This window comes from Ammospiza caudacuta, chromosome 8 (genome assembly GCF_027887145.1).
Source record: "Ammospiza caudacuta isolate bAmmCau1 chromosome 8, bAmmCau1.pri, whole genome shotgun sequence".
Taxonomy (NCBI): Eukaryota; Metazoa; Chordata; class Aves; order Passeriformes; family Passerellidae; genus Ammospiza; species Ammospiza caudacuta.
Window position 1 is genome coordinate 28555717 of NC_080600.1, and position 16460 is coordinate 28572176.

Here is a 16460-nt window from a genome sequence, read left to right on the forward strand (position 1 = left end):
TGGCATCCTCACTGCCCAGGTTCCCTCTCCCCTGGCAGTCCCTCTCAAGACACGCAGGTCTCCAGATCCCTGGAATTGCCCCGAGGGGATCTCTGGTTCTGGGAGGCTGCAGCCCTTGCTCCAAGGGGGGAGGTATGAGCTGGGGCAGCAGCAGGTGCCAGGAGCCTGCCATGGGTGTGTAATGTGGGGCAAGAGAGAAATAAATGTGGTGTAGGGGGAAGAAATACAAAGAAAGTAGGAAGGGAAGGGGAAGCCTGAAAGGATGGTACCCAATTCCCTGCCATTGCCGTGTCGAGACAACAGAGGAGGAGAGACCCATTGCTCCAGGAGAGCTGTGCCAGCTCTCAGCAAAAACACAGGACTGGGCACAGAAATGCTGGCACCTGCCAGCCCGTGGCTGCAGGAGCATCAGGGCCAAAGACATCTATCAATCCCCCGATGTGCAGCCTGGCTCAGCAGGCGACCACAGGGAGTACCACACACTGGAGCAGGGCTGAAAGGGGGGACTGGGATGGTAGAGGCAGAGAGGAAAAGGCAAGAAGGAAAGCAAGAAGTGCCAGGGAGGAGGAGGGGAGCTGAAGGCATGTCACAGGCTTAAAACATTCACCTTGATGGGCCGTGACAGGTTTAATTTGCAGAGTACAATCGTTAAAGTGATGGATGGGAGGCGTTCATCTCGCGCCTGCTGCACTCAGGCCCACCGTGGCTGCAGGAGGGTTTGTTTTGTTGCTGTTATTTATGAGCTTGTTTCTGGAGGAGCCAGGCACTCGTCCAGAGCTAGGGGGACAAAGGAGGGGACACAAGTGATGCTGGAAGAGTTAGAGTGCTGATTTACAGCCGGGCTGCTTAGCTGGATGACTCATTTGTAAACACTGACAAATGCCATTAAAGCTGCATCTCCTTCCTGCCTCTGCCGGGCACCCTCCCTGTGCGGTTTGATGCGGCCAGCCCCGCTCTCCACCAGAGCTGCCTGCGCACCCTGGAGGCACTATCTGTCTCTCTCCACCGGAAAAATGAAGGTCCTGTCTCCCTGAGGGTCATGCAGGGCACTGGGAAGATGTAGGACTGTCCCTAGGATGGTGGTGGTGGTGCCCCATGAGAATGACACCTGATGGGCTCACACAGTCAGGGCTCTCCATCCTCTGTGCCTTTGCTGGTCTTGACCCCGTAACTTTTGGCAATGATAACAACTTGTTACCTGTGTCACCAACGCTCCAAGGAGCTTAGGGTGACCCGGCCCCATTAAGGTGTCACTCCATCCCTATGAGAGCACCCTCCAGCCTGATGCACCTGTGACCCTTTGCCACCCAGCAATTCCCACACTGTCCCCACTCATCCATCCGATCTATCCACGGACTTTACGGCCCCTCTTTGCTGGCTCAGCACCAGCAAAAATCCTCAACACCTCTCACCGCACGCTCTCTCCCGCACCCCTGCATCCCTCCCTCCTTCCCCCGCCCTCCTCCATCTCCCTGCCCCTGAACGTCCCATCTGTCCCTGATTTCTGTCTCCTCCCTGCACCCCTGAGAACCCCTCACGGCCTCCTTCCCGGAGGGGTCCGGAGAGCTCGGTGCTCTCCGGACCCCGCCGGGCTCTGCCCGCGCCCTCTCCCTGCCCCGCTCCCGTTCCATCTCCGCCTCCCTGCGCGTCCCTCCGCCGCCCCCTGGCGGCCGCCTCTGCCCGCGCGGATTGACCCGAGCCGGCCGCCGTCGTCGCTCCGGGAGCCGCTGCAACCGCGTCCGGTCTCCATGGCAACGCGGGCCAGCCCGCCCGGCGCTGAGCGGCCGCCACCGGTACCGGCACCGGCAGCGAGGTGCCCCGGGCTCCCGGTGCTCTAGGGAGCCGGGCTGGGATCGAGGGAGCCGGCGGGGCCCGGGGGCGGTGGTGACTCGGGGCTCGGGCTTCTACTCCGCTCCGGGGGCAGCCGGATCATGCTGGAGATGGCCGTGCCCCAGGGAGCTGGGCGGCCGTTCACTGTGGGGAGCAGGGTCCCGCCACACTCATCCACACGGGGCTCGGGGCGGCCAGGCCAGGCCGCAGCGCACAGCCGTGCTGTACGGTGCTCTGTGGGCCGGTAGTGGGCAGGGCTGTGCTGCCCAGCGCCAGGGAGAGCCCCTCCGCAGGGGCTGGGCTGTGACCCACATGGGGACAGCCGTGCGCTCTGGAGAGGGCTGCACCGGGGACACAGCGGGGCTGGGGACACAGCGGGGCTGGGGACACAACGGGGCTGGGGACAGAGCCGGTGCTGGGGGCACAGCGGGGCTGGGGACACAACGGGGGCTGGGAACACAGCGGGGGCTGGGAACACAGCGGGGGCTGGGGATACAACGGGGCTGGGAACACAGCGGGGGCTGGGGACACAGCGGGGCTGGGGACATAGCGGGGCTGGGGATACAACGGGGCTGGGGACACAGCGGGGCTGGGGACATAGCGGGGCTGGGGATACAACGGGGCTGGGGACACAGCGGGGCTGGGGACATAGCGGGGCTGGGGATACAACGGGGCTGGGGACACAGCGGGGCTGGGGACATAGCGGGGCTGGGGACACAGCGGGGGCTGGGACACGGCGGGCGCTGCTCCCGGCAGGGAGGGGGCTCAGCGCCACCAGCAGCCTGAGCAGGGCCGTGGGTCGCTGGGAGTGCCCGGCTTTTGGCAGCAAAGAGTTTGTGGGCGCAGGAGCAGCGCGTGTGAGGACTTTTCCCTCTTGTTTCTCAGATGCTTGCTGAGCTGCATGATGAGCCCCAAAACTCTGACTGTTTTTGGAAGAGTGGCTATGACAGGAAGGTGAGCGAGGAGCAAAGAGTGCTACTGACTTGGGTGGGTTGCCTGGCAGGCTGGGAGAGGAGAAACATGAAAACGTCTTTCATCACACTTTTTAGTATCTGCTCCCTCTGCTGTTTGGGCTGTGGCCAGGAGGTGTCCTCTCTGGAGCCCGGAGCAGGGCTTTTGGAGACTCGTGCAGTTTTGCCGCGGGGTGGCTCCTCTCATCCGCTGCCCGAGTCAGAAACCCTTAGCGTAGAGAAAGGGCTGTTTATTTAAGTGATTTCTCCTCCCTTCCTCCCAAACTGCTTCTCCCTAAGGTGTCTCCAAGAGAGGCAAAGAAGAAGAAAGCCATATTCTGGGGCATTGAGGTCCCTGAAACACTCAGTTGGCATGACTGGAAACTTGGAAAAGAGGTGATCAAACACCTGACCTTGAAAAATGTTCACAGGAAAGTCCAGAAGCTGAGTTACAGGTGCGTGGGAAGTTTGTTTGTCCTTTGCACTCCTCACGCTCTCTCTGCATCCTCACTCCTGCTGTATCAGTCACATCTGCACATTTTCTCAGATTCACCTTCCCTCTCTCCCCTTGAGTGCTGTGCAGGAGACAATGGGTGCACCCTTACGTAGCAGGACAGAAACCTGCTAATTCAGAAACACAGGCCTTGTTCCTGGCAGAAGTCTGTTAAATGAAATGCCTTGTTTTAAATTCTGTTTTGCTGATACTTCTGTCTGTGAGGCATTTCCAGTCTAGTGAGATTTTAATTGTGGATGTATGCCAGCCAGTCACTAGTGTGACCTAAAACCATTGCTCCCGGAGTCCCTCTGCATGCTGAGCCATTCCAGCAGTCCCTGTGACCCTCCCTGCTCTGAAACTCAAATGTGTCTGCCCTATGTGGTGTGCTCATGCTGCATGTCCTGAAAACATAAAACATTGTTCAAGGAAGGGGTGGGTGCTTCGAGATGGGAATAGGTTTTCAGGACACCAGGGTTCTGTCCCTCTCTACTGTTTTGCTGCCAAAGTACCCCTGGGGTCCAGCATGTAAAGTGCTTTAAAATTGTGGGGTCTGGAGATGCTGGTTATTTATTCTCTTTTCTGCTCACTGAAGCTGCCCACTCTCAGACAAAATCTCTTGTTCTGATTTTGTTGCCTAGAGCTCCTTCCACGCCGTCCTTCCTCACCGTTTTCCCACAGCCCATCACTCTGAACCCTGGCATGTCTGTGAGCCTGCCCGTGGTTTTCCGGCCCAGTGAAAAGGTAAAGCAGCACCATCACAACTGCCCTCAGTGCTCAGGCTGCACTCTGGGGGACAGCAGTGGGCCTCTGCCTCTCTTGTCCTTTCTGATTTGTTCTCACTTGAGTGAATGAGTCCTTGGGGGAATTCCAGCATAGAAGGAGTGGGCAGAATGGCCTTCCTGATCTCTCCACATCTTCATTACCTGAGGGAGTCCTAATCCCTGACTTCTCTGCAGAGTTTGCCAGTAGTTATGAGAGGAATCCTCACAAAAAGTATTATTCCCAGTTTTTCATGTACTACTTCTGCCTTTCAACTCAGTAAGATAAAGTGCTTAAACTGTCCACACCGGTTTGATCCCAAGGAAACACATTTGGGTGGTTTTAGTGCAGAACCTTGAGCTGAGGGGCTCACTTTCTGCCTTCCCACAGGAGATTCCAAACCCTCTACATTCAAGGGCTACCTGTTTTCTAAGGGCTATGTCAGGGGCCGCCCTTCTTTTGGATGGAGGGTGTTTCTGTAAGCTTCATTTTAAACAGCAATGGTTCTTTTTATCCAGACCCTTTTCTTATTTTTCAGGTTGTTTGTAGTGTCTGTCTTGGCTCTGGGTGTTGATCTCTGGCTCTTGTTGATAGCTGTGTGTCTTTGATGTGTATCTCTGTCCTAGCCATAGAGCACGGTCATTGGACAGATTCCTAGTACCCTGCTCTCTTAGTATCATGATTTTCTGATGACTGTTCAGTGTTCCCTTTATGAAATAAGCTGCTGGCCTTGTTCCATTTTCAGTGAACAGTTTGTCTGCAGCACATCAATCGCTAAAACAGGAGGCTGCCTTTCTTAGAGAGAGCAAGGACTGCGTGTGCTGCAGTGTCCAAGGTCTCTCCTTACCTGTATAAGTGTTACTCAGGAGGGTGACAAATATGAAGCATAGAAAATAGATATGTTTCAATTCCTTCTATCTTGGCTTGTCAGCAGATGTCCTGAGGCTATTTCTACAGAGTGCTGTCAATGCTGCATCTTTAACTTATGTGTTACCTGCTTGGATCTCTAGCTGACAAAGCATTTAATCAAAGATTGATACTTCTGTGCTCATGGAGCTCAAAAAAAAGCTGTACATGCTTCAGTTCAGCTGAATTGAAAATAGTGAAAGAAATCCATCTGCCTCGAAACAAACCAGGTGAAACTAATGTGGCCTTCAACTGCTCTTCATGGGAGTATTTGTGTGTTCACTGACAGAGGAGTATGCCTGAGTACCTTCCACACTGCCTGCCCTTTCTGAGTGATTCATATGCTCTCTGTCCTGCACAGAGGCCTCCACTGGTGCCTCTGTTGCCAACATATTTTCCCCAACACTTGCAGTGGTGACAGGTATTCATGGGCAGAGCTGCAGCAGTATCTAACTGCTGTCTCCCTTTGCTTTTCTGTACAGAGGGACTATGAAGACAGCATCCTCTTTATGAAAGCTGAGGGTGAGTTCTCTGTTAGCCTGCATGCTCTGCTTCCACGCTGCTGTCTGTCCATCCCAGCTGCTGTCCAGTTGCCTGTCTGTGCTACCTACAGTGCTACGGAGGCAGCGTTTCCTATCTGCAATGTTGGGTGAGTGAGAGGGGCTTAAGCAGACACTCCTTCTGTTTTCTCAGGTGTTTTGCCACTTTCTTGGACTCTCCAGTGAATGCAGCTCATTCCAGTGGTTATTAGTTCTGTTGGCTGCCTTAACAACAGGCAAATCTGCCTTCCCTAAGGTGCTGGCAGAAAGGGCAGCAGAATGGTAGTACAGGTCATTGTGGGCACATCTTGGCATCTCACATCTGTTTGTTGCCAGCACATGCTGAGAACCATTCATGCACAGGAACTAGGTGGGGACAAGCACAGAACATCCCAGATTCACTGGAGAGGCCTGGGCTTCCGTTTAACCAAAGGCAACCTGCCCAGCATGAACAGGGAGAGATGAACTACCAGCTGGAAACATTTTAGTCACTTAGGAGCAGGGATGCTCCCAGTTACCAAGGTTTGTCCTATTTTAATGAGGAAGGACAGTACTGTAGAAAGGGATGCAGTGAAGTTCCCAGGCAAAGAGGAGGTGTACTTCCAACCAAGTGATTCCAACCATTTCAAGTGTTTCAGTCTCCACTTGGAGAAATAATTTGCTACCAGTGATAGGCCCAGTATGTTGGAGGATAAGGATGGTAAGCAGCACACAGCTTAGATCAATAAAATAGAAAAAGCTGATGGCATATCATGTTCTTTGCAGAAATCAAACAAGCAAAGGGGGTTCTGGAAAATTGAATAAGGTATTAGGGAAATGGCTCAATCCTCTTTTCTCACCTGAGCATATTACAGAGGAAAAAATAGTCATTTAAATTAAGTAGCTGCAAATTTAGATACAAGAAAAGCAAATATTTATATGTGGAACTGATTTGCTTGCTACCGCCTAATGGTCATTAATAAAGTTCTTAGCTGTAATAACTAAGATTCTTTAAAGTGTGAGCAGAGCAGAGACTAGAGACAAATTTCTTCACAGCATCACATATTTGTCCAGCTGCATTTGGGATTCTTCCATTCAGCACTGGTTGCTTCACATCCTAACTGAATAACCTATTGGGAAAGGCCCATCCTATGCATGATTGCACAGGCAGCAAGTGATCCATTGATCTGCTAAATATATATCTCCATTTCCTAGTGATGTTTTTTGCGTCTTTGACTGGGAGATATCAAGTCCTTTCTTCATGAGTCCTGAGAGTGGCACACTGAAGCCAGGTGCTAAGTGCTTGGTCAAGGTGATCTTCAAGCCCGAGGTGGCTGGGGTGCATTATGCAACAGCAACATGCTGGTTTGGAGGTGAAGAGAAACAAAAGAGGACAATCATGCTAAAAGCCCTGGGTGAGTCTTTCTTGCATTAAACACTCAAAGAAATGTGTATCACCCCTAACTCTGGAATAGCATTCCACAGGGATACATGGAAGGCTCTGTCACATTTGGCTCAACCCAGTGATGAACAAGCAAAGCTCACAGTTTTAAAGTGGCCTGTGGAATTCTCTAGTGTACTTTTGCCAATTTGGAAGTGTTATCTGAAGGGACAGAGGGTCCAATATGCCCTATGGCATGTTTTGGCCAAAACAGCATTTCTAAGGCCTGTTTGAATTGACACAGGGGAAGAAATTAGAGGAATTCACAGAAAAAAAGCCTCCACAAACTCCTGGCTTTGTCTGCACTCAGTGTCTCCTGTCTGTCCCTGCTAGACAGAGAAGCAGAGGGAAATTTCTAAACCTTTCTGGATGCAAGCTAAAATAAGCAATGATTTCATTAGCAAGTCCATGCCCGAAGTGACTTGTATGGCCACTGACAAACAAAAAAAAATGTGATTCCAAGTAAATTAGGGCAAGAAGGGAGTTTATTTGGTTCAAAACAGGGCCAACTTTGAAGGTAGGTCTAACTTCAGAGTTATCTGAGGTTCTTCAGACCTTTTCAAGTGTTGAATATTCAAGAGTAGAGGTTCCTCCTGTCTTTCCTAATCCAGTATACTATTCTCTTTAACAGCCAAATACCCCTGCCTGTGGGTGAGCGTGACAGGAAAGAAGCCTGGAAAGTTTCAAGATGTCCTGTATTTTGGATCAGTTCCAGTGGGGACAACTGTGGAGAAGTCTGTGGAAATCTTCAACGTGTCTGTGGTATGGGGAGAGGGAGGTTGACTTCTTGTGAGAAGCTGGCAAGCTGACACATTTCCCTGGGATATGTGGTCTTGTCTATCTCCCTTAAAGCTGCAAAAATAACTGAAGTGTGAGTGTGAATGAAGCAGACGTGATGAGCCTTCCCCTACCAGCCATGCCATTCACCCTTACCTCCCAGCCACAGTGCTATTGCAGTTTTCCCCTACTTCCCTTCTGTGCTTGGTCCACATCACCGTGTCCTTTGCACCCTGCAGCTCTCCTGCCCACCCTGGACAAGTCGATCAATCCTGTGTGACACTTGTGTCAGTCTCAAATTGCTGCCTGTGTGTCCCAGGCAACTGATGGATCTTCCGCTGCCCTCCGTGGAATGTAGCCCAGTGAATTGTTCAAAAAGTCAAATGGATTTGAGCACCTTGTTACCTGTGCCAGCTCAGCCCTTCCCAGCCTCTGAAGTGATGGATGTACTCAGAGACTGCTGACATAGATGACAGCAGTGCTGACTCCTCCACAGGCCCTGCAGCTTGGGAGTAGAAAAGACACACTCATTTTTGTGCTGTTATTATCCGCACTGCAGGGGTGCTCAGCATTGCCAGGCAAGCATCAGGACATTTTTTAAAAGGGTCTTGAGTACGGTGTCAGAGCACCAGCTTTGTTTTTTTGGGAAAAGAAGACCCATAAACAAGGTGGAACTGTGGATAGAGGGAAATAAGTTACCTGCTTGCATGTTCCCCTGGTCACAGCAGTCATTTATGCTATTTTGGCCCCTAGGGACACCTTGAGCCATCTTTCCACCTACCAGGAGGGGCACTCCAACCCCAGAGATCACAGGGAGTTTTGCTGCAGCCTGCTGATTTCTGACCATGTTGAGGGAGCTTGAGTTGCTTGAGTTCCTTGAGTTGCTTGAGTTGCCACCCATTCTCCATCAGAAAAAAATGGCAGAGGTTTGCTGCACAGTGGTTCTGTGGCGGCCTTGGTGTTCTTGGTGGTGTTCAGCACTGTTGAAAATGGCAGTTCTTACCTGATTAGTGTCCTTCATTCAGAGCCATCCTGGCTCATGTTGGCTCCTTTGTTAACCTGTTTCTTTTCTACTTGTAGGTTGATGCACCATGTATAATAGAACGAGCAGAAAACCCTCTGCTTTATGGTTATGTTTTCTCCTGTAATGCGTCCGGTGATGTTGTCCCTGCCAAAGGGAAGCTGCTCTTGTGCATACGGTTTCAGCCCCAAGTAGTAGGAGAGCACAGCACTGACTATTTCACGATCACATCTGCTGGATGCCACTTGAAGACTGTTCTGAAAGTGGTTGGCTCATGTACAGGTACCAAAGCCTTTCCTGTTTCTCCCTGTCAGCTTCTCTGGAGGGAAAAGGTTAGTGCTTGCGGAAGGGCTTGAAGTTATGATAGCCTGAAGTCACAGACTAAACTCCTGCTGGGATCTGGCTGTCCCTGGTGTACCATTTGAGATTTATACTTGCTTGACTGTTTTAAGTGAATGTCCAACTGTTTGCTAGGACCAGTAGGTTTGCTGAAGAGTTTAATCTGTTTGGGAATATCAGTTAAGTGCAGCAGTGTCTTGTGACATGTTGGAAGAAACAGCTATGACAGGTCCAGGGTCTTATCTTGCATGTTGTGCTAGGTCCTTCCGTGTCCCTGCACCAGCATTCTGTGAGCTTTGACTGGATCAATCTTGGAGAAAGTTTGATGCGGACACTGAAAATCAGCAACAGGTCCGATGTCCCGGCGTATTATCAGTTTGATATTGATTGCAAGGGGAGTGTCTTCTCCTTGGATCGCCCCAGCGGAGTCTTGGAGGGCGCAACAACTCTGACACTGAAGGTGACCTTCCGACCTACCCACCCCATAATCTACCACCGCAGAGTTGCGTGCCTCGTCCACCACCAGGTATGGGAGGTAAAGGGTGATTTCATTGCTGTGGTACTTTAGAGGCATCTTCACTGCCGCCCAAGAGGACTGGCCTGTCTCAGTAGTCTCTGCAAATCTCTTCCCACTGTATTTTCATTGATAGCTATCATAGACTCATCAAGATTGGAAAAGACCTCTAAGATCATTGAGTCCAACCATTAACCCAGCACTGCCAAGTCCACCACTAACCATGTCCCCAAGTGCCACATCTGCATGTCTTTTAAATACCTGCAGGCATGATGATTCAGCTACATCCCTGGGCAGCCTGGGGTGACAACCATTTTGGTGAACAAATTTTTCGCATTATCCAATCTAACCACTGCCCCAACTCGACTTGAGGTAATTTCCTCTTGTCCTATCACTTCTTACCTGGGAGAAGAGACCAGCCCTCACATAGCTTCACCCTCCTTTCAGGTAGTTGTAGAGAGCAACAAAATTCCCCCTAAGCCTTTTTTTTTTTCCAGGCTAAACAGCCCCAACTCCCTCTGCCATTCCTCATAAGACTTGTGCTCCAGACCCCTCACCAGCTTCATTGCCCTTCTCTGGACATGCTTCAGCTCCTCATTGTTGTTCTTTTACTGAGGGGTGCAAAACTGAACATAATAGTCAAGACACAGTCTCACAATTGCTGAGTACAGGGGAACATTCACTGCCCTGGTCCTGCTTGCCACACTGTTTTTGATACAAGCCAGGATGCCCTTGACCTTTTTGGCCACCCAGGCACACACTGGCTCATGTTCAGCTGTTGTCAGCCATCACCCACAGGTGCTTTTCTGATGAGCAGCTTTCCAACCACTCTGCTCCAAGCTTGTAATGCTGCCTGGGGTTATTGTGACCCAAGTGCAGGACCTGGACTCTTGTTAAGCAGAATCTCCATGGTGCAGGTTCCTATCAGCAATAGGATGTGGACAGTCAGTAATGCCTGCTTTACATTACAAAGGGCTTGTAAGTGCCATGAGGTGCATCCTCTGTGGCTCTTGTCTGTTTAGGTTTCTCTCCTAACTTTAGCTGCATGGCTGTGCACTGATTGCCTTTAATTTTAACTCCAGTTTCAAGAAAGTTATTGTCTGACATTGAGACATAAAGTTAATGGCAGCCAAAAACTGCAGATGCTAAGCCTTTCCCAGCATGGTTTTGGAAGTGATACTGGTATGGTGAAACTCTCAAAGCAATCACAGGACAGTTTACTTCTTATTATCCTGTCTTGTGTTTTCCCAGGAACCCCAGTATGTGGACTTTTTTGGTACCTGCCATTCAGACACAGCTAAGCCACCCATCCTTCAGAAAAGACACCTCTCCTGGTACCGAACCAACATGGTGAGGGGACTGACCTTCTACCCCCCTGATATCCTGAGTGAAATGCTGAAGAGTGAGAAGTTGCAGATGGATGAAAAGGGAGCCCTCATGCTGCCCCCTGAGGTATGAGCTGCCCTCCCTAGAATCTAAGAAACTTTCAGCTCTTCTCTATAAATGCTGGGTATCTGTTGTACAGAAGACATATCTAGAAGGGCTTGCAAGTGCCAGATTGATTTCTTTAGTATTTCTGCTGTTGATGTTCCCAGTACACACCAACACTATCTTTGTCAGGTGGCTTTTACCCTAGCTCAGCTTCTTTCTGGCATTAACTCAATCATGGGGTCATTTTTTGCTTCCTCTTTAGTCTCAGACTGAGGCTTACAAACAGAAGCCTCCTTGAAGCCTAGACTTTGAGCTGTCCTGGGAACTCTTGCTGAGGTGCATCTTGCTGAAGTGCCTTCTTGCTCATGAAGGCAAGCAGCACCTGGTGTCTCCCACAGGCACACTTTCCTGACTCACACTGAGGTATTTTCATCCTGTAGATTTCTGAGGACCAGCCACCCAAGGAATACTTGGAACCCAATGCCATGGCTGCGTGTTTCAACAGTGGTGAAAACAGCAACCTGGCCTTGTTTCCTGCTCATGTTAGTGTCAGCCCCAGGGAGTATGACTTTGGATGCTGCGTGCCACCACAAAAATCTCTTTCTCTCTGTGTGACCAACCACACCAAAGGAAATATCATTGTTGCCTGGACTCCAAACCATGACAGTGCCTTCTATGTGCGCCCTGAAATCTGTGAGGTGCTGCCATTGAAGTCTTCAACCTTCCATGTCTTTTGCATGCCCACTCAGGTCAACAGTCTTTATGCAGCAGAGCTGGAAGGTTTTGCTGTTTATAAGGTTAGTAGGAATTACTAAGACTAGAGATGACCTAGCAAGAAACTTTTTGCAGAATAAAGTATTTCAGGGGAGTTAAAATTCAGTTTAAACCCTATAAAACTAGCACCTCTATTAACTCTTTTGGCCACTGCTTTGATACACTGTTGGGTTAAAGTTTCTCTTTCACCTGTGTCCTGGCAGAGTGAGAAGTTGCAGAGAGAGAAATGACAGAACAAGTCACAGCTCATGCACCTGCACAGCCACACTTACTCTTACCTCTAGGAAACATGAAGCGTGGTACACCTCACTGAAGGAGGAATTACTATGAATTACTGCACTATTAGTGTAGATGTGAGCCTTCACAAGAATGGTTATTTTGGCCTGGGTGATGGGCAAGAACTTGGTCTTTGTGTCAGGCCCTCCACAAGTAAAGCTGCTGAGGGCACTTTCTCTCTTCTCCCAAGTGACATGGGATTCATGTTACACGAGTCTGCAGTTACAGGAGATTTAGCACCCAGAAATGTCCTGGTAAGTGAAACTTAGCATTTGCCATCTGTTTCTCATCTGGCACTGGTCAGTCCTTCTTCCCTGAAAATGTCAATTCCTTAGTCCCAGGGCTGTCACTGAACAAGCAGCTGCTTGAGGTAGTATGTGCACTTGGTCTCTTCCAACTCAGATTAATCTGTGATTCTGTGAAACACCTAGCCACACTCCCTTCCTGCACACACCGTGTTGTCCCTTGTGTGTCTGCAGGTGATGAGACACTACAACAACATTGAGGATGATGCCACCATCTGCCCGTCATGGTGCCTGACTGTGAGGCTGAGAGCACACACATATGAAGCAAAACAGGAGCACATCATTCCACAGTACATCCTGGATGTCCCCAAAGTGTGTAACTGATTGACCTTTGGATCTTTGCAGAGACACTCAGTGTTCTGAATTCTTTACTTTGTCTCCCATTGCACTGAGATGTATCTTTGGTGGTTTCTGATGGTGTGGAGGCTCCTGCTGTGGTACCATAGTTGGCTGTTTCTCCTGCATTAGCTTCCCAACCTCCACCATGTCAGCTGTACTAACCATCTCAGTAGTTCTGAGAGAAAAGCTGTTGGGATCACCTTCTTTTCTGTTTAGGTGGACATGGGCACTAACAAGGGGAACCTAGGAGCCTCAAAAACTGCATGCACTTGGGCAAACAGAATGCTCATGAAAGACAAGTGGTTGTAAGATAGAGGGGAAGGTTCTCTCTCTCTCTTCCTGCGGTTTCTGTAGCACAGTAAGGTGTTTTTCCTATGACGTTAGGGGAGGTCTGATCCTAAGGCATAAGACTAGTCTTGAGAACCTCTTATCTCTTCAGCTAATCTAGGCCATGCAGCCTTTATTTGATGTGCATGAAGTGGAGCAAATTCCAGCCTGCTGGAATTCTTCACCCAGGATGTCACTGTCCATGCAGAAACTGCAGGCACCAGCAAGCAGCTCGCTTACTGGATGGGCATAAAGCATGGCATGATGGAAAATAGGTTCACCAGTCCCATGAGGACCACTATGGCAAGGGAAAAGACCATCATTTGTGTACCCTTAGGTGGTTTAATTTCTTTCCTTGAAAGGAAGCAGTTAGAAAGTTCTCCATAGACACAGGATAGTGCTTATTGGAACCTGGAAATTAATGCAGTGAAAACTTTTTCTTTAAGCTGCTTTTTAAACCCAATGAAAGCAACTCTTTTTGTTTGTCTCCACCAGACTTTTCCTCCTGCAGTTTGTGACACTGATACCTACTGCAGCATGCTGTTGTCCAACACGAGCACCTCTTTGATAACCTTCAGTGTGAACTACACTGAAGAATGTCCCTCTGTTTTGGTCAAGCCCAGCTTAGGACACGTCATTCCAGGAGGCCACCAGATTTTCCTTCTCTACACTCACCCAGTTACGACAGTCTTGCAGCAGCATGTCCTGTCTTTGGAGCTGAACTCTTATCCTGCATACACCAAGGTAAGGAGAGGGAAGTGGACAACGGTGAGCAAAGTTTTGTTCCCTTGTAGTCTTCCCTTTTCACAGTGACTTGCACTGGGATGCTTATTACATCTCCTAATGGTTAGTTTAGATTTTTCTCTTTGGAAATAGGAATGAAAGAATATTTTAAAAATTTAATATGGAGTAAACATTGCAGAAAAAAAGGCCTTTGTGGTGCCAAACATCCTGTACCCCTTGTTCCTTACATTTCTATCTCTTGGAATACACTGTATTATGCTAAGGGTCTAAATTGACAGCACGGCCTAAAGCCCTTCCTCTCCTAATTAAGATCCAAATTTTTCTTGCTTCTCTCTTGGAAGGAGCAACATCTTTGTAAGGTTCCTCCAGAGGCAGCTGAGACTTCTAGCTAATGTCTGTTACTTTTTCTCTTAATTCCACAGGAGATTGTTCTCCAGAGTTGTGGGCAGTCCCTTCATTTGCTCTTAGAAGGTGATGGAATTCTCTACTTCAAGCCTCTCCAGATAGGGACCTCCTCTACACGAATGTACACCATTAAAAACTGCACAAGGCTACCCATGGTTTTCACATGGAGGATCCGTCACTCAGACAGGAAGATCCTGTCTGTCAGCCCCACTACAGGGATCCTCCAGCCCTATGAAGCCATGGTAAGTTCAGATTCTACCAAAGTTGTGGTTTGATCTCTACAACACAACCTCAGCCTGGCTTTGAATCTCTGGATGTTCATTCCCAGTGTGAATCTTTGATGCAGATGGAGGTGGTGTGTCTGTAAAGAACTAGGTTAGCTGCAGTGGAGGAGAGGACTAAATGCAATTGTTGAGGTGTTTGGGTTTATTTCTGGACTGGAGCTCCTGTGGGCACTCTTCCCTCTTGTGATTGCAGGCTCAGGCATGGACTTTTAGTCCTGACAAGGAAACCAAGTATGTGCTGCGAGCTGTGGTGTTTGTGAAGTGGAAAAGCCCAGAGTCTCCCACAGATGCCCATTATGTCTTACGGGTCATTGGAGAAGGGGCACTGGGCACCATCAGGGTAAGGAACAGGAGCCCACTGAGTACTAGGAGGGGGGACCAGGGTGGGATGGGGGTCTTGGACTTTCTCTTTTCCCTGTACTGGAGGGAGCCAACACGGATTCACAGCAAAATTCCCAGACACTGTTTTCAGTTTAAATGACAGTAGTCATTCTAGTGGCCTAATGGCAACATGTTGTAAATGTCCTGCCAGTTCAAATGCAACCTTAACAAATCCTCTGGGAGTGCTCTGTTCCAGACTCAACCAAGCAAGCCATTTGGCTCCTTGGGAATCATGGTTCTCTCCTCTCATTCTGTCTGTTCTCCTTCTCCATTTGTTTTGCTGTTAGTCTGATTTCAAAGTGTAGTGGACCTTTTAAAGTGGTATAGCCAGTACACCTCCATGTGGCTCTCCTCCTGTTATCTGCAGGTCTGTGCAGCCACTTCCATTTTTAGTCAGGTTTCTTAATGAACCAGAGGTAAATAAAATAATACTTTGAAAGTCACTGCCCAATGTGAATCATGTTGATTGATGGGTGATAATTTCTTCAAGGTATGTAGTCATTATAAATTGTATGTGAGTGCACAACTAACCAAAAATGAGGGGCACTCTTTAAGCAGTCACAAAAGGGCCAGCAAAAACCTCTCAGCCTTGACCCAAGTGCAGCTGGCCAGCTAGTGTTCTCACAGCCCTGAATATGCTACATCCTACCCAGCAAACAGCCTAAAAAGCAGTAGGAGAAAGCATTTGGAGGAGGGATTGAGTCCCTCACAGATGTGTTCCACATTTTATTGTGCTCCAACTACCTGAAAGGAGTTTGTAGCAAAGAGGGTGTTGGTCTCTTCTCCTGAGTAATAAGCAATAAGGAAAGAGTAAATGACTTTAAATTGCATCAGGGGAGGTTTAGATTGGATGCTTAGAAAAATTTCTTCAGGAAAGGGGTTGTCACTCATTGGAATGGGCTGCCCAATTAAGTGGTTGAGTCATCATTCTTGGAAGTATTTAAAAGACATGTACTCAGGGACATGGTTTAGTGGTGGCATTGACAGTGTCAATGGTTGGACTCAGTGATCTTAGAGATCTTTTCTAACCTCAACAATTCTATCTCCCAGGGCATGCCAGGTCCTACACAAAGCAGGGAGTCCTTTGCACTGCACTGGCCGTGCCATGTGCCAAGGGATCAGCATGTGGTGAGATAAGTGGTGGCTACACTCAACCACTATGTTTGACATGTTAAAGTGACCTCAGCATGGTGGGTTTGTATTCCAGGCACACAAGGACTATCTGGACCTTGGAAATGTTCTAGTTGGTGATCAAAAAAGCTACAGCATTGTACTGCTAAATGATGGGATCTGTACTCTGAATTACATTCTCAGTGTGGAGCAACTCTTCACAGGGCCCCATGACCCTGAGGAGGTCCGCAGCGATCTACTGGGTACTGTAAAGGAATTAACATGGGACAGGACCTTAGTTTTCCCCTCTTTTTTCCAAAACCAATCTAGAATTAACCTGGAGGTTGGACTGCTTGCTGGTTGGCTTGCACTGATTCTCTCAAATCTTAAGTTTTCTGCCCCTTTGTACAGGACATGACTTTTCTATCTTGCTGGAAAAAGCATAATCCAGAGTCTGACAATTGAAGTTAGACCAGTCTGGACCTTGAAATAAGATACAATTTCCCAGCAGAGGAGGAGGTTAAATAAAGGAC

At 49.1% G+C, this 16460-nt stretch overlaps 1 protein-coding gene across 1 annotated transcript in view; it reads left to right on the forward strand.

Annotated features, from left to right (window-relative positions):
- The first annotated feature begins 2715 nt into the window (after window positions 1-2715).
- CFAP65 (cilia and flagella associated protein 65) overlaps window positions 2716-16460 on the forward strand; it is a 30835-nt gene continuing 17090 nt past the window's right edge. Inside the window, exons 1-15 of the mRNA XM_058809783.1 lie at window positions 2716-2784; window positions 3081-3235; window positions 3915-4017; window positions 5424-5590; window positions 6675-6874; window positions 7532-7662; window positions 8758-8980; window positions 9298-9563; window positions 10803-11003; window positions 11423-11779; window positions 12512-12649; window positions 13499-13747; window positions 14170-14394; window positions 14630-14776; window positions 16025-16190. Coding sequence (XP_058665766.1) covers window positions 2716-2784; window positions 3081-3235; window positions 3915-4017; window positions 5424-5590; window positions 6675-6874; window positions 7532-7662; window positions 8758-8980; window positions 9298-9563; window positions 10803-11003; window positions 11423-11779; window positions 12512-12649; window positions 13499-13747; window positions 14170-14394; window positions 14630-14776; window positions 16025-16190 — 2797 coding nt within the window. The remainder of the gene's footprint in view (window positions 2785-3080; window positions 3236-3914; window positions 4018-5423; window positions 5591-6674; window positions 6875-7531; window positions 7663-8757; window positions 8981-9297; window positions 9564-10802; window positions 11004-11422; window positions 11780-12511; window positions 12650-13498; window positions 13748-14169; window positions 14395-14629; window positions 14777-16024; window positions 16191-16460) is intronic.